Source organism: Rousettus aegyptiacus, unplaced genomic scaffold (assembly GCF_014176215.1).
Source record: "Rousettus aegyptiacus isolate mRouAeg1 unplaced genomic scaffold, mRouAeg1.p scaffold_m13_p_18, whole genome shotgun sequence".
Taxonomy (NCBI): Eukaryota; Metazoa; Chordata; class Mammalia; order Chiroptera; family Pteropodidae; genus Rousettus; species Rousettus aegyptiacus.
Window position 1 is genome coordinate 2338746 of NW_023416293.1, and position 17153 is coordinate 2355898.

A 17153-nucleotide genomic window follows, 5' to 3' on the forward strand; every position below is an offset into this window, starting at 1 on the left:
TCTAACAACAATTCAGAACAATTTTGCTGTCTCCGAGAGACGGATTCAATTGTCTCTTATTTATTTGTTCCTACGCATTCCATTTACTGCAGTATAAAGCTCAAATCCGGTCCCGGCGTTACACCGATATGGGACCCAATGCGGGAAGACCTCGCATGTGGAATGCAACGCACCGCTGCCCTTACAGTTCCCTCCCTGTCCCGGCCAGCACTCGCCAGCTCTCTCCCCTGCCCCTCAGCCCCCCCCCCCCCACCGCCCTCTCTCCACGACTGCCCCCCACGACTGTCCCCCGCCCTCTCACCAGTGTTCCCTGGCTGGTGGGGGGAGCATGGCAGGTGGGGCCTGGGCGCTCGGGTTCAGGAAACGTCAGGTCACATGACACCGGCAGAGGGAGCCCGTGGCAGAGGCTTTGTCAGCTTCCTGGCTGGGCCCTGCCTCTTGTAGAAGTCTGTCTTCCGGTGGCGCCTTGTGCATTAGAAGGAAGTGACAGCGCGGCCCCCCCCCCCCCAGCGCCCCACTGGGTTCTTACGAGAATCAAATGAGATGACACAGCAGCACAGAGCTCGGTGACCCATCTTTGACGCAGCCTGTCATGTCGCGTTGTGCCACTAGGGGCCGTGACCAGTCATGCAGACCCGTTTGGATGGCGGCTTTCCCACAGACTAGCTGTGGGCCCTCGGGGGCGACGCCCTGGTTGTGCCCCGGCCCCCCCCCCACCCCCCATTCCGGGCTGCAGTCCACGCCTGTGGTTGCCCAGCTGGAACCCCAGCCCTGGAGCCGGGGCCAGGCAGCCCCGGCCCTCTTCCCTGTCACCCCCAATCAGAGTAGGGGGCCTGGGGCCGGAGGGGGTGGCCCCGGGCCGCTGCTCTTCAGGATCGAAGGAAACTCACTTTTTGCTCTGTGCGGGCGTGACCGCTAGCGACAGCAGCCAGGTCATAAATCTCGGCTTGTCTTCTGAGTGCGAGGACCCGTAATCATTAATATGGATTTTATCATCATCGTCTTTCCCGAATGCCCAGTGAGTCTGTGACACTGAACTAGGAGGTGCCCAGACACAGGGCCGTGGTGCTCCGAGAGGCAGCTGCGTGGCTCGTGCGGGGCTGACCCGAGGGGAGCGCGCAGCGTAGTAAGCAGAGGTGTAGACGCCGCCCAGGTGAGACCCCCGCAAAGGAAGGGGTCCGCCCCAGCTCCACTGTAAAGTGGATAGAGCCCCGCTGCCCTCACCTCCCGGGGCGGGGCAGGCGCGGCTGTGGCCGGCTCGGGCCCTGCGGCCGCGCGTCGGCAGGGGGCGCCCTCCGCGCATGCGTGCTCGCGTCCCCATCGGCTTCTCCCTCTTTGCAGTCGACCTGGAGCAGGTGTGGGAGCTGGACTCCCTGGAGTACCTGGAGGCGCTCGAGTGCGTGACGGAGCGCCTGGAGAGCCGCGTCAACTTCTGCAAGGCCCACCTCATGATGATCACCTGCTTCGACATCACCTCGCGGCGCCGGTGAAGACGGCCGGCCCGCCGGGCCCCGCGCGCTCCCGGCCCCCGGTGCTGGCGGCACCGAGATCGCAGAGAGAGGATGAAGGTCGGTGGCAAGTCTGGAGTGACGTTGAGCGGAAGGCGGTTTTTCTTCTGTTTTCTGTAGGAAAGGTGCAAACCCCGAACACGCATGGGAGGAGAAAACGATGGCAGACCCAACGGATGTGGAAGCGCACGAGACTGAACACGCACTTTGAGGAACTTTCGAGAACTTGTATGTACATAGGAACTGCCGGCAGAAGGGGCCCTCGCTCTTCTCCTGGTTTTGCGAGAAAGGGCGAGGGTGGACGGGGATCACCGTTGGAAGCCAAGACGAAACAACGAAAATTGCCCAGAATGACTGATTAAGTGCCTTGCAAATCTTTGTTATTATCCAAACATTTATGTTCATACTTTCTCGTGTACAGATGGTGCTAGTCAAGATGCAAACAACAAAACAAACACAAACGAAAATCAAACGCGTTTTCGAAATGTATTTCCGGCTCGTTTTCTCTTGGTGTTTTATCCTATTTCTGACTCTCTGTTTGGAAGTAAGTTGTGTTTGTAGAGCTATTTCCTAATCAGTATTGCATATGAATAAATGTTAACTGTCTTCTTGTATGGTTGCTCTGGTAAGGCCACTCAAACAGAACGTGGAGACTTGGCGGGCACAAGCCAGCGTGTTTACAGGGAAGGCTGGAGCAGCAGGTGGCCCTCGATGTCACCTCTCACGAGTGGCACGGTCAGCAGGCAGCGTCAGAAGGTCGATCCTGGAGCAGGTGCACGTGAGCCTGGGGGGCCAGGAGAGGAGAGAGGGGCCGCCTCTTTGAGGGGAAAAGCGGCTTTCTGACCTGGGCCCCACGTGTCCTTCGCGTGGGACGCTTGTTTCGTGCACAGTGTCCCCTCCGAGTCCCGACACTTGTACTGGTTCCTTTGCCCACGAATCCAGTGCTTTCACGGCCCTCAAGCATTTTTCACGTTCATTTTCATTCCAAAGACTCTGGATTGAAAGCTCGAACCAGTTCACTAGAGCCATAATGTTTGTTCTCTGGCTTCGTGACTTTGTTAGAGCCGGGGACCCTTCCTCGGGCTTGCGGGTGCTCAGAGACGCACCGCATTGGTTCAGGACGAGGGGGGAGGCTGGGGTTGTACACGTGCTCTGTCAGCTGGCATGCTGCTGACATGTGACGAGTTCTGCTTCTCCTGCATCTCAAAGCCTCCATCCCAGGAGAGGGCCGGGCTCGTCCCCCAACCTCAGCCCCTGAGGCTCCCGGCCACACAGCACACAGCACTGCGGGGGCGGGCGCAGCTCCATGCACGTGGTGAGCAGGGCCTGGCTCCCAGGGACTCAGAACCTCACTCTCAAACTGAGATGTTCATGCCCGCCACGGTTCCCTTAAGGATGATTACACCCGGTTTAGAGATGGACGCCTGAGGCAGAGAGGTGGAGGGATTGTCCCTTACCAGCTGTGCAGCCATGGAGGCATCCTTCGGCTTCCGGGGCGGGGCCTCTCCCAGGCCCCCGAAGCCCACCTGGCGACGGAGGTGCTCGGGGGTTTACACAGTTCCATTCGTGTTTACCCTCCACCGCAGTGTGTCTCGCGAGCCTCGTTCTAGGCGTGGTGGTCCCCGCCGACCAGCTCCTCAGCCTCAAGACTCCCCGAAGAAGACGAACCTTTGCAATTCCTTGTCGATGCACCTCTGGACACAGGTGGCCTAGCCGAACTCAGTCAATAAGAACCGAAGTCCTGTGAGCGTCACGGTACCTGACCCTCTCCTGGTTGGCTCCAGAGGCGGGAGGCTCCATGGACGACAAGCCCGGCTGTGCCTCCGGAAGAGCCAGCTCCTGTGCCGAGGGCATGCTCGCTTCCAACAGCCGAACAGGCCGAACGTGGCAACAGGCGACTCTGGAACGGCCTGCTTCCTGCGCGCTACGTTTCACAAGTATGACTGTCTCTTTGGGGGGCAGGGCCTCCCCACGTCTTCAACCTGAACCCCATACCGCAGGACCGGGCAAGGCTCTCGTACACCCCTGGCTTGTTGAACAGGCTTGTTCAACAGCAAAATTTGGGGGTCCCCAGTCTTTTGAGTTCGAGTTCTTCATTCAGCATCCCATTCGGTCGTTGGTCTGAAATATACATATATTACTGCTTTAATTTGGGGGTGGTCAAAGGTAGTCTGCTAGTCTTTGTTGGAAAAAATTCACTTGATGAGCAATCAGTATGCTGAACTTTCGCCCCTGGCACGTCTTCCCCAGCCCTGAGGTCACCCCGCTGCGCTGACTTCCTTAGCAGGCCAGGGCAGGGCCCTGGTGCCTTTTCTGGAGTGACATGAAGTGGAAACATCTACAGAGATTTAAAACCCATCAGTAGAATCTTTCCTAGGGCAGCAGCCTCACCGTGTCTCCTGCCTAAACCTGCTTTTACCCATTTGCAGCAATTTGATGAGATAGCGAAAGGGTTGAATGGAGCCCGGAGGTATTTTAGCAAGTCAGCTCGGCGTCCCCAAGGCGCACGCGCGAGCATCGTGCAGGATGCGGGGTCCGCAGGGTGGCTGTCCGCTGTGCACTTACCTCTCCTTTTTAAAACCTAAGTAAACCGCAAACATCTTAACGTATCAATTACTGATTAACTATGTGGAAAAAGCATGAATCTTATTCTGTTACGTGCTTGTCCCTGGTTCTACCTGTGCCTTAACCACACGGAAGTCGCAGCCAACTCTTCCGAAACCTACCCTGTAACTGAAGAATTCGGCCTCCTGCAGTGACCAGAGCGAGGTGGGCCCAGGTGTGCTTTTGGTTTTGGCGACAGGTAACCCCAGAAGGCAAAGGGAATGTTACAGAACCCGTTTTCATTTCGTTATCTGCAAATGAAAGGATGGGGAAAATGTTCATTTGAAATTACCATTCAGACACGGACGCCTCGACTGTCTGTTTGAAATCCGCCTCCCTCACCCGGTTTCGCAGGAGGCAGAAGCATCAGCTGCAGAACGAAATTCAGATCCCGAAATGGGGCCAGTGACATCACTCGTTCGCCGGGAGCAGATCCGCCTGGATGGCATTTCACGCTGCGGTGGGCGCAAGTAGCTTCCTGCTGGGCCTTCAGTGACCACCTGAGAGCTGCACCCTTTGACCTCTCACCCTTGAACTCCCTCTACGGACGTCATGGGGATGACAATCCTCAAGATTCGAAATCGGAACCCCGAATGTTGTTTCACCTCTAGTCGCCATTCTGAAATGAACATGGGGAACTGGAGTGTCAGTGCGGAGGGTGGTCTGAGCTGGCACAGCTGGAGGTCACAGAAAGGACCCCGAGCGGGGTGGAGGCGGGCGGAAGCTGGGATTAGAAAGCCGTGCAGCCCAGCGCGGGGAACAGGCAGGCAGGAATCCGCCCGCTTTGCCACCAATTAGCCTTAACCTTTACGTCTGTGCTCATGGAAGGTGGCAGTGGCTTCATCGTAACCACAAGGAACCATCCAGGCAGCGGTTCAAAACCTGTGACGCCCGCACCCAGGTCTCGTGCCAGTTCTCAGATTTCCCTCACGTTGAGCAAGAAGCCCTTCTTTGAGCTTCGATTCTAATGCTCAGCGTGAATTCTGGCTCATCGGTAGCTCTGGCAGACGCCTGGCCTGAGCTAGGAGGCGAGGCCTGCAGGAGCCCACAGAACTCACCCGCCTGTGCCATCGGCGGGCACGGCTCCCCGCCCCGGCTCCGCAACCCAGGCTTCCGAAGTAGTGACGTGGCGAATGTTTAAAATTCAAAATCGAATCCAGAACGATTCACGAATTTGCTTGTTCTTTCATGCTTAGGGCCCCACTCTGAGCATATACTAAAGTATTTCCTCACTTAGAAAGGCAATGTGTTTTAAACCCTGAAACCAGGCCAGTAAGAAACAGATTGAAAGTACAGTTGGTGACCAGTGGATGCTGAATGAACCGGCCGTTCCCACTGTCCCCGGAGCCTGCTGGCAGGGTGGCCCGCGACGGGGACGCTCTTCAATGCCACCACCCGTGAGCCCCGACTGCCCCCAGGTGGGGCCCGCTTACCTTGAGGTCGAGTCAAGCAAAACCGGATAGTCAGCTTCACTCACACTGCCAATAAATTTGGGGGGTGGATAAAACTTGGCAGGGGGGTAGTCAGGGGACGGGAGGCAGACATACAGTGTTCCCTCGGATAATATTTTTTTCCTCCTCCTCCTCCAGCAAATATCTGCCAATATCTGTGGGTAAAAAGTCAAATCGTGTCACTTAGCAACAAAATATTTTTTTTCCTATTATAAACTGCTTATCGTTTCCAGATAAAAGCATAGTTCCAATCCAGGAGAAGCTCTTATAACCCGAACTCATCTCAAAAAAAAAAAAAAAAAAAGTTTTTTGAAAATTCTTGGAAGCTAGTTTATCCCAGAAGAAACACGTTCTGCTTTTGGGTGGCCCTACTCAGAACCGGAAGTGACCTCACAGGGGTGACCAGAGCCTGGGGCTGGAGGCGGTACCAGGCCGCGTGGGCTGAAATACTGGCCTGCACAGGTCTCTTCTTATGCAGACCCAGAATTACCTTCGCAACCTAAAAAGGGTCATTTTTTCCATTCCTCGTACTCTTAACCAACATCCCGCATTGTCACACATTCGACTGATGAATGTTATAATTTATTCGTGAACTCGAGACGCTGTTTTCCGACATGGCTTGTGTTTTACGGTTCCTACACCGCCGGCGGGAGTGGCTGTCCCAGCGAGTGCGTCGGCGTGAACATCGGCGGCTCCCTCTGGGGCTGTTTCTTTCTCTCGCTCTCGTGAAGTCTGTCAGTGGGGACATAGGTTGGGGAGGAAAGATGGATAAATCAGGAGAACAGTCCTCAAAGTATAGGGCTTAGTTCAAAATCTAAGCTGTTTCTACAGTAAGTAGCTAAAGGGGGGAAAGGTCCTTCATTTTGAATCGGGTGAAGATGGGCTTGGGAGTCACAGCCTGTGTGGCTAGAGGAGGGGCCCAGCCTCTGCCTGCTGATGCGGCACTCAGGTCAGAGAAGGTGTGAACAGCAGTACAGCGTTAGGTTCCTACATTTCCTCAAGCCCCCCGCCCCTGGTGTTCCCTGCAGGGGTTTGGAAAAGGGACCCCAGTTCCTTACCTTGGATAGATGGAGTACCTGATTTTTTTTTTTTTCCTGGAGAAACCAAAGCACTTCAGTGAGTCTTGCAGCCCCTAGTGCCTAAGGCACCTGGTCCCCTCACTGGATCGCTAGCGGCGGCGAGGGGCTGGGGTCCCTGGTCTCATTTGAGACGCAGCTAAGCCTAGGAGGAAAGCCTTGAGCCGGGAGTGAGGAAACGGGGTGCCGGCCTGGTTTTCACACTCTCTATGCAACCTCGGGCAAAAGTCGCTTCACTCTGTGGGGCCTCGGGCTCCCCAGGGGAAGATTTGGGGTCACGGTAGCTGCCATTCTGGGAAGGCGTAAAGAAAACATGGTACAGCCGATGGGAAGTGCTTTGAAGACGTTAGAGCTCGGTGCAGAAGCTGGGGAGAACCGTTCCTAGAGGAAGAAACGGAAGTCAGTAGGCTGGCCCGAGTGCGCAGAGTAGCTCACAGGTGCTGGGATGCGAATCCAGCGTCTCGGATTGGTCCCACGAGGAGCGGTGGCGCCGGGGCGTGTGGTGCAGGCGAGCGCGTGTCACACCTCCATCCCGATGTGGGCGTGCGTGCGGGCAGACACGGGTGCATGTGTACAGAAGGTCTGTGACGTGGCGGAAGGGCACAGGACGGGACACCTGAGTCCTCATTCCCGTGTTGGCGACAGTCCTGTGGCCTCGGATGTGTTTCCTGATATCTCTAGAACTCCGTTTTCGAATCCGTAAGATGAGGACATTGTGCTTTGTGGTTCCTTCAGCTCCAGTCATGTATGTATGTATATAGAAATATGCTTATCTGTAGAAATGGGCCCATTTGAAAATCGGACACCAGATCTGCCCAAGTGCATTTTTTTTTGTGTGTGTCAGAAACAGGAAATTCACAAACGAGTTCATGAAATCCTGTTTTAAAATTCAATGGTAGTATTTAATGTCATTGTTGGAAATCCGCCGTTTAACTGGATACAGGATTGGTGCCATTTTGAAAATTAAGTTCTTGGCTTACAAGTGTTTGCTGTTAAAATTTCTTAATAAACTTCATTTGTTAACGTCAGACATTCAACTTTTCTGTACATGGGCAGGTCCCGCCAGCCTATCTGCAAACAGGCTGGGTTTTGTGTCTGGGCCTTTACATAGCTATGTAAAAGTTAGCTGTCGGCTTGATCATGATACACATGAACAGGTTACCTGGAGAACAGTCTAGAAAGGAAAGTGATGGTTCTCACAAACTGGTGACATGAATCCATTAAGCTGTGTGCCATTTCCGGTGTGAAGACATTGTTTGCTGGCATATGAGGTGTAAAATGTTGTCAAAAAAGAATCTGGTGTTTAAAAAGAATCAAACTATGGTGGCATTAAATGTTCACTTTTATTGCACTCAGACTTGTGACTTCCTCTTTACCTGATTTATGTCCCCGTGGGTGAGCGGTGGGGGGCGGGGACAGTTCAAGGCCGGGAGGGAAGTAGGTGCTTGTCACTAGAGCAGCCTTGGCCGAGGTCGTCCTTCCAGGCCCCTAGGGACTTCTTAGTTGAGGCCGGTCTCGTCCAACTGTGTGGCTGGCCCCCAAGTTCAGAAGTTCGGCCAGGGGTGGGTGGAGCCAGGGGCCCTGGCGAAGCCTCAGTCGGGCGCTGGGAGGGAGGAACCAGTGGACAGACTTGGTGTCGATACGAGGATGTTTTTGTTGGCCTAGTGGCTCTTCCTCAGTCCACTGTCTCTGGGGCATTTTCAGTCACTGCAGGTCGCTGGGGCCTGGACCCGTGGCCTCTCGTTGCCATGGCGCTGTCTCAGCTGTAACTGGGCACACAGGTAAGAAAGCAAAGCGATCCCAGACCAGACCTTGGGCCACTCCAGCAGAAGCCACAAGTGCTTACGAAGCCGTAAGCCATGAGCGTCTCCTAGGAATAAGGCCTTCAGCAGGAGAGCGGGCGGAGGTGCTACCTAACCCCGGCCATGCCCCCCGTGAGAAGAGGGGCCAGAAGGGCAGCATCCGGAATTGGTTCTACGCACCCGCCTCGCTCCTCCCTTAGGGAAAAACTGCCCAAATATACGACCTCAGTTGTATTTATCTCTCAAAGCATTACACTCTCAAACCTATTAATATCTTATTCTTTTCATCCTTTCGATCTCATGTTTTCGCTTCTGGGGGGACGTTAACAGTCTGTCCACTGTGGCAGCCAGAACATGCCCAGATGCCCGGGCACCGGGAGGACAGAGAAAGCAAAGCCAGGTGACACGTTTTCCCGCAATTACAGATCGGCCGTCCCTGCACCCGCGAGAAGAAACGCCTCCCGTGCCTTGAGGGCCGGCAGCGTCTGACGCTTCCGCTGCCCTTGCTGCTGCAGGCAGTGTTTCTAGAAAACCCTTATGAACGTGCAGGGAACCTGGAGTGTCCACACGTCGGCCTGTCAGGGGCCGGTGTGCTCCTGGCACCCGCAGGTGTCTCCTGTTCTTCTATGTCCCCAGCATCTAGAACAGAGCCTGCGACATTGTGGGTGCTCAAACAACATTAGTTGAATAAGTGAATGAACGAACAAATAAATGAATGAATCGCCTTTGAGAGAAAAAGAAGAGACAGAGGAGTCTGATGAGACTTCGGGTTCCCTTAACAAAAGGACCCAAGATCTGCGGTTGCCAATGCCCAGTTGGGATCAAGTCCCTAAGCCACCAAGGCCACTAGGCCCACACTGGGGCAAACCCATGCTCTTGGTTTATTATACACATAGCCTTGACCTCCCAACCCCTGACCACCACCTTGGGCCTCAGGCCTCCTAACTCACGTTTCTCTCCAAGAGATGAAAAGGAGTCCTAATCAAGCCCTCGGTTTTCAAGTCAACATTTATAAAGCAATCACTGAAGAAACCTTTACTGAGGAATCACTTTGTCCCAGACATCACTGGCTGCTCATCAATAAAACAGACCTCAGGCAAGACTGGCTGACAAACAAAAACCCCATTATTCACAGGCAAACACACTCCCGCTCAGTGTAGGGTGACGGCTTCTCCCACCACCAGGGTGACGGCTTCTCCCACCACCCCCCGACCTGTGGTCCCTTTCCTCTAATTGGGTCCAGTAGCCTCCCCTCCAGAGGAGTCTTCTAAGGCCAGAGGCCAGAACTTGGGGCGGGAGTGGGGGGCAGGAGGGCGAGGGGAAAAGAGAGGACAAGTATAGGTCACTCTGCAAGTCACTTAATTTCTGCTACGGCGGAGCCCCCCAGGCAGGCCTAGCCCTGGGGCCACTGTGCTGGGGAAGAGGAACAGCCCCAGGAGGTGTCACCCCCAGCACCTCCCCCACACCGGCACACAGCTGGGCCTGCCGGCCCTTGCTCGGCAGTCTCCTCTCTGCATTTGGCAAGAGTTTGAGAAGAATCCAGGTAGCTGAGGGGCTTAGGGAGTGAGGGGTGGTCTTTCTGCCTCAGGCAGCCCAACTCTCCAGCCAGGGAGGTGAACCAAAGGCCCCCCCGAGAAAGCTGCTAGCGGCCACCTCCACCTGTGCCGTGGGTAAACAGTGTGTGGCTTGTTTGTCAGTTTCTAATTGTTGAGCTGCCCCCCCCCCTCGGCCCCCCCTCTGCACGCACTTCCTGCCCGGTGGCCAGGCGCGCACTGCAGCACTTTGCAGCTCAGAGGAAAACGCAAGGCAAAAACTCTGCGGAACCTCGGAGACCCACGGACCCTCGAGGCCTCCTGAAGACTGGGCAAGAAAAGGGCCTTTTTTTTTTTTTTTTAACTAGATTTTTGAAAAGCTGAAAACAAAAAATGAAAATGATCTTTGATCTCATTCCAGAGAAAACCGCTGTCGTTATTTTGCAAACACACTTACTTTTACAAACTTTGGATCATCCCGCCGGCGTCTTCGCCGTGGTAATCCTGCCGCGCAGTACACGTGCTCCTGAAGCTGACTTTGAACGGCCGCGGAATATTCCGACGGGTAGATGGCCATCGGTTAGGCCCTGCTTATGCCCTGCCATTGGACCTTAACACTGTTACCACTTTTTTGCTATGAAAAATTACACTATATAAACGTATGGAACATAAATCTCTTTTTTCACCTCTCCTACCAGACCCTTAAGATAAATTCCTAGAAGTGAAACAGCTGTAGCAAGAAGAATAAAACATTACAAGGCGTTTCATGCACACTGAGAGTGGCCACGGTGTGAACTGTCCTCCCTGGACAGTGAAGCCTTCCCCGACGGCCCCAGATGGAGTCATCGCTTCCTCTGTAAACTTCTCGTCCCCTGACTCACTCATCTTTGTATTCCGCAAATATGTAGTAAGAGTCCCACAGCAGACAGCTCTCCCGCTGTAGGATGCACCAAGTTCTTACATGTTAATTCGTGAGCCTCCGGGTTAGAACTGGCCAGTGAGATTCAATGTGCTTGGTGTAGGGGCGTCTGGACTGTGGCTCCTGATCAGAGCCCTCTGCATGCTAACTAAGCCACCCTTGGTTGGTGGCCTCCCCCAACGATCACGTGAGAAGCTGAATAACCCCTCCTGAGGCGGACATTGAAGGTCACACCACCTGCTGTTTGTACTGGACACTTTAAAGCGAATCGGTCACCACGCAGATAATACCTACAGCGCCCCGAGACCAACCCAGCACTGAGCCTCCCTGCCACACCCTGTGCCCCGTGGTGAGAGGAAAAGCCGCAAGGCCACCGCTCACAGCCACCGTTCACAGCCACCGCTCACAGCCACCGTCTCCGTGCCGAAATGACGCAGGTGACAATTGTCTCTGTAAAAACTGCTTCTCTGAGAAATGCCGAGTTCTGGATTTTGACCTCGTCTGTACTCACACCTGCCTGTCGGAAGTGGGGCCGCCCGGAGGCAAGGCCCAGGTTCACAGGAGAAGCAGGTACACACCTGGCCCCCTCTCAGCCACCAAGGGTGCCGGGGTTGGTGCCCCACAGAGCTCACCTCCCGCGGTTCCTGCCTGAGGTGTGGGAGAGAGAGGAAGGTGGGAGAGGTGACGGATGGGGAGGGCCCTCGCGTGCCCGGCAGGGGCCACTGCTGGTGCCCACGGGGTCGGGTTAATGGGAGCAGGGACATACAATGACAAGAAAGGTGTCCCGCAAGCCCGCTCGGCGCCCTCTCCGACGCCCCCCGCAGCCCCTGACGCGCAGGGTTGAGGCCTCCTTTGTAAGTGCAAACCCGCCGGGGAGTGAGCGTCTGTCAGCTCCCTGGTCAGGGGCCACCGCGGTGACCGCCAGGAGCCGCCGTGGTGACCAGCGACTCGCGCTGGCCTGGGCTGCCTAGTTCTCTGGGAATGTTTTAACTCCAGGAAAAGAAAATGTTATTTCTAGAAGGCAGACTGGCCCTGAGAGGTGGCCGCCGTGTTGAGGGTTCCGGATTTTGAGAAGCAGAGAGGAGGGAGCAGGGGCCAAAGGCTGGGGGGGACCCGCTGGCCCCCGCCACCGACTCTCTCAGGCCCTGGGAGTCTGTCCCCACCGTTCTCCTTTCTGGACACCGACACCCCGGGTCCTAAGTCGGCCCTCTTCTCTCTGTGGATGAGCTCGGGGAGCCAGCAATGGAGGATATTTTCATTCGGCCACCCCGTCCTTCCCCTAACTTCCCGGGCACCACGCGACATTAACAGGGAGGCGGGGGGCCCGAGTCGGCACCTCAGACCTGTGACGGTGCCGCAGCGGCTCAGCGGGGAGCGCCCGGGGCCCCCGCACCGCGTCTCGGGGTCACCCCGCCTCTCCCGCCCGCAGGTGGCTGCGCTCCTCACCCGGACCAGCTCAGGGCGATCTTGAAAGGAAGGCAGCGTCTCCCGCTCCCCGCAGCCACCTCGTCGGTCGGTCAGGCACAGACGAGGGACCGGCCCCAGGGTGCAGCTCTCTGCAGCCTCCTGAGGCGTCGCGGGCTCCAGGACGGGGGCGGTCCCCTCCCGCTATTTTCCGAGCGTGGTCCGGGCCCCTCGCTCTCCCAGGTGACCTGGTTCCCGAGAAGCGAACCGCATCCCTCCCATGAGCGCGAGCATCCGAGCTGCGCTCTCTCTCCCAGAGCCCCGCCCGAGGCAGGCCACTGCCCCCCACCACCCCGCCATGGCCGTGGGGCTCCTTTTCCTCTAGCAAGGGCTCCCTTGGGGACGCCCCCAAAAAGCGAAAAGAAAAACCCTCATTAGGACCAGCCACACGAACGGTGACCGCGGGAACCCTAATTATGGCACCTGAATTATTATTCTTTTCTAGTTGCAAAGGAAGGAATCTCTAAGGTCCTTATTAAAACCCACGCAACTTCTAAAGAAGGGCAAATTGGCAACGGGTGGGTCTTTTTTTTTTTTTTGCATTGACAGGACCATAAATAGGTCCTGAGGGCATCCGAACCCCAACCAGGTCAGCCCGGCGCGGCTTGGCCCAACACCGCCCTCCGCAGGGGAGACGCCGCGGCGGTCACTCACGTCTGCAGACCGCTTCGGCCTGTGCTCATCGCCGTCTTTGATCCTCAGCACCGCCCGCCCTGAGGTAAGTCTGAGCTCACACCTTTGGACAAGGACGAGTCAGAAAGTGAGAGGGAAGGTGAGAAAGGCTTTTGCAAACAAAACAAAACAAAGCAGGAAGGAGGGTTTGGCTGTGGGTTCATTCATGCTTCATTGCACAAATATTTATTGGTGACCACAACGTGTTGCTTATGCTGGGAGCGGGGGCGTCAACCGCGAGAGGCAGACATGGTCCCAACCCTTATGGAGCTTATAGTCTAGTAAACCCTTCTTCCACGCCCGCCCCTGCAAGGCGCTGTTGGCCGAGTCCAGGTGTGTGTCAACTCCAGCTTCATGCAAGTCGTTCCAGGTTTGAAAGGCGTCCAGCTCGTGCTCAGCACTACCACGAAAATGACGACTCTCCCTTCCATGGTGGCTGCCTGCTTCCTTACCTGTCTCCCCCTGTTGACCCTCCCTAAGGGCAGGGTCATCCTCCACCCAGCCCAGCACGGTGTCTGGCTCACAGTCCTTCAGGCGCGTTTACCCAGCAGCGACCTGCTCTGAGCCAGCCACGCACGGTGTCTGCAGCTGAGGCCACAGAGAGGGGAGATATCCAGGCTCTTTCCGCCAGAGATTTGGAGTCTTGTGAGGAGAAAGATAAAGCAGTAATTATTTCGGTGCGATAAGTTTTCAGGGGATTGAATAGGTGCTCGAACAGCACGGAGGAGAAAATGCTTAGAAAGGCTGCAAAGAAGGGGCGGAATTTCCAAGGACGTCCGGGAGCGGCTGGGCTGCGGGGGGGGGGGGACCCACAGGGGCGCGAGGCCTCTGTCCCCCGCCCCCTTGCCTGCCGGCCCATTGGAGAGCTTGTTGGCAGGACACTCCGCACTGGTGGACAGGACTGGGTAGTTTTTGCCCTTAGACTTCAAGGTAGAAAAAAGAATTACCTCTCAGACATAAAATCACAAAGCGCTTCGCTGGAAGCCATCTCAGGGGTTATTTATTCTGTCCCGTTGTCAGTGGGGTTGAGGCGATTTCTGCAAGGTCACGAAGCTTATGGTGGAGATGGGACACGGGAAGTCTCCTGGCCATTTTTACCACACCACGCGTCCCAAGGCGACACAAGCATTTTCATCTTCTCTGGCAGAGCTTTCAAAATCCCTCGTTTTTCTCAGACGCTAATCTCTCCAGCTCACTCAGAATTTTCACTCCACTGACAGAAAACTGCGAGGAGCTTTCTGCCATGTCAGCAACTTACTCTCAAATAGTTCAAGAAAGAAATTTTTGAAATTTTTTTTTTTTTTTTTCCTCTGTGCTTGCAACGTCTCTGGAATTTTGAGATCATTAAAAAATAAAAATCCTCGTGGCAATAATTGATAATTATTTGTTTGCTAGGGAGAGATGCAATAACAAAATGCCACAGACTGGGAGGCTTAAACAACAGAAATGTGTGTTCGCGCAGTTCTGGGGGCCGGAAGTCCAAGATGGAGGTGTCGTCAGAGGCTTCCTCCTTGGCCTGCAGACAGCCGCCTTCCTGCGTCTCCTTGGCCCGGCCTTTTTTCTGGGCACACACGTCCCTGGTGTTTTTCGTGTGTTTAAATTTCCTCTTCGGAGAAGAGCATGAGTCAGATTGAATGAAGGTCCATTCTAATGGCCTCGTTTTAGGCTCATCACCTCTGTAAAGGCCCCGTCTACAAATACAGTCCCATCCTGAGGTACGGGGGTGGGCCCGGGGAAGACTTCAACATATGAATTTGGGAGAAAGGACACAATTTAGCCCATAACAATGAATTTTTTCATTGTCCCATCTCCTCTCTCTTGCGAGTCAAATGCTCTCTGTCTCCTGGGGATTAGCAAGAGAGGATCTCTAGAAGGCCCGTCCTTTGCCCTGAGCACCTGGGAGGTGGGTGGGGGGGGGCACGTGGAGACAGGTCACACGTTGTTTGCTTGCTCCCGGGAGTCTGCAAGCTCTTGACTGTGCACACAGCTTCCGTTTTCCCCGAGACCCAGCACGGCGAACTCTCAGCACATTGCTGGGCGCAGATGCGTTCAAACCCTGACGTCGCTCAGGGTGCCAAGCATTCTACAGGCGATGACTGTCATTTTTACAGGTTGTGTTTAGTAATCCCCCAGTCAGACTTCCCCAGGCTCCACGACACAAGGGGCGCTGGTTTCTTTCTCACAGCTGGGAAGTAAAAAATTGCCTACAAGAGAAATAAAGCAATCAGAGTGGCTGACCTTTTTCATAAAAAAAAAAAAAAGAAAGAAAGAAACAGAGAGAGAGAGAGAGAGGAGAGAGAGAGAGAGAGAGGAGAGAGAGAGAGAGAGAGAGAGAAGAGAGAGAAAGAGAAAGAAGAAAGAAAAGAAGAAAGAAAGAAAGAAAGAAAGAAGAAAGAAAGAAAGAAAAGAAAGAAAGAAGAAAGAAAGAAAGAAAGAAAGAAAGAAAGAAAAGAAAGAAAGAAAAAGGAATTCTAATTCACTCATCGTGGGTCGTGCTTCTTAACTCAGCTACAGGGAAATCCCAGTTCATGCAAAAATAATTTCGTCTTCACTATTCCGCAGTCCGGGGGTGTCTGGGGTGACCCGAGCGCTCCTTTTCTGAAAGGGGAAGCTCAGAGCATGTGTTAATGATGCATCCTCTGAACCTGCCTCACTGAAACGCTGCATCAGGCGCGCCCGGCTCCGGCCCCCGCTGGGCTCCCACAGACCGTTATTAATGCCGGCACCCCTCAGGGATTGTAATTTGGGACTCAATTTGCCATAAAATTGTCCTAAGTGTCACCTAAGTAATCGGAGATCATGTGACCCGTGAAACACATGGAACTGAAAGATGGCACCTCATGGAAATTAATGTCGAATTGTCCCCGGTCGTAAAAAGTTAGCAGCCACTGCAGCCGCAGTGAATGGCGCTGAGCCTCGGGGGTGACGTGGGGGTAGGGTGAGCGTATTCCACCCAGAGGCCGGGAGCTGGGCCCACAGGGCCCGAGAGCAGAGCCTCCCCCGTAAGCATCTCAGCCCAGGCCGGTCCGCTCGGCACAAGCCCTCAGGTCGATTTTGATGGTACTTACTTTCTTTTTAACCCCTGGTCCATATGTGGTCCAGCAAAGACTTTTTCTTCTGATTCCGGATATAAAAGGCAGTTTAGATGTCAAGGCTGGTCAAACAAAAGGTAGTTTGGCTAATCATTAGGGGAGTACAAATCACGACCACCGCGAGACACCACCTCCCACCAGGCAGACAGGGAATGACAAGTGCCGGTGAGGATGTGAAGGAAAGGGGCTCTTCGGGCACTGCTGGTGGGAATGCACACTGGTGCAGCCGCTGTGGAAGACAGTCTGGAGCTTCCTCAAAGCACTGAAAACAGAACTACCACGTGACGCAGCAAATTCAGCTTCTCAGTATCTACCTGAAGAGAACACAAACACTAATTTGAAAAGACATATGCACCTCTATGTTCACGGCAGCATTATTTACAATAGATATGGCAGGGACCTGGGTGTCCATCAATAGAGAGTAGGTAAAGAGGATGGGGTAGAAACATAAGTTGGCATGTTACTCAGCAATAAAAGAGAATGAAATCCTGCCATATGCAACAACGTGGATGAACCTAGAAGGAATTAAGTGAAGTCAGACTGAGACAAATACTGTAGGGTTTCACTTATATGTGGAATCTAAAAAAAAAAACAAAAACAAAAACAAATGAACAAAAAAACACAGAACCAAAACAGACTCATAGAAACAGAGAGCCAACTAATGGTTGTCGGGGTGGGGGTGGGGGGGTGGAAAAGGTGAAGGGGACCATGGTCAGTAAGATTGTGACCAATTTGTACGGTGACAGATGATTACTAGACTTAGTGTAGTGATCACATTGTAAGGTATACAAATGCGGAATCGCTATATTGTACACCTGAAACTAAAATACTATTGTTAAACAACTATACTTAATACAAAATAGATCTAGTCTCTCAGCAAGTTGGATGCTTATAATACAATAGTGTTGGTTATATTCACTACAGTGCTTTAGATCGCCAAGACTTATTTAGTAGTAAAGGCGAACTTTCGACGTTTGCTATTAAGTACAATGCTTGCTATAGGTTTTTGTAGATATCCTTCACTTTTTAAGAA

General features: G+C 54.1%; 1 protein-coding gene and 2 long non-coding RNA genes across 3 annotated transcripts in view; 1 reads left to right on the plus strand and 2 right to left on the minus strand.

Annotated features, from left to right (window-relative positions):
- Window positions 1-7990, plus strand: part of KIF26B (kinesin family member 26B) — a 380111-nt gene extending 372121 nt beyond the window's left edge. The window contains exon 15 of the mRNA XM_036235366.1: window positions 1342-7990. Coding sequence (XP_036091259.1) covers window positions 1342-1490 — 149 coding nt within the window. The 3' untranslated portion in view covers window positions 1491-7990. The remainder of the gene's footprint in view (window positions 1-1341) is intronic.
- On the minus strand, window positions 3519-9615 carry LOC118613339. Its single transcript, XR_004955380.1, has 3 exons — window positions 6054-9615; window positions 4235-5718; window positions 3519-3629 (listed from the first exon to the last, which is right to left on the minus strand). It is a non-coding gene; the product is annotated as an uncharacterized LOC118613339 (long non-coding RNA).
- Window positions 9616-9629: 14 nt separating this feature from the next.
- LOC118613340 lies at window positions 9630-16753 on the minus strand. The gene is made up of 3 exons (XR_004955381.1): window positions 15509-16753; window positions 13976-15232; window positions 9630-13092 (listed from the first exon to the last, which is right to left on the minus strand). It is a non-coding gene; the product is annotated as an uncharacterized LOC118613340 (long non-coding RNA).
- Window positions 16754-17153: the final 400 nt, after the last annotated feature.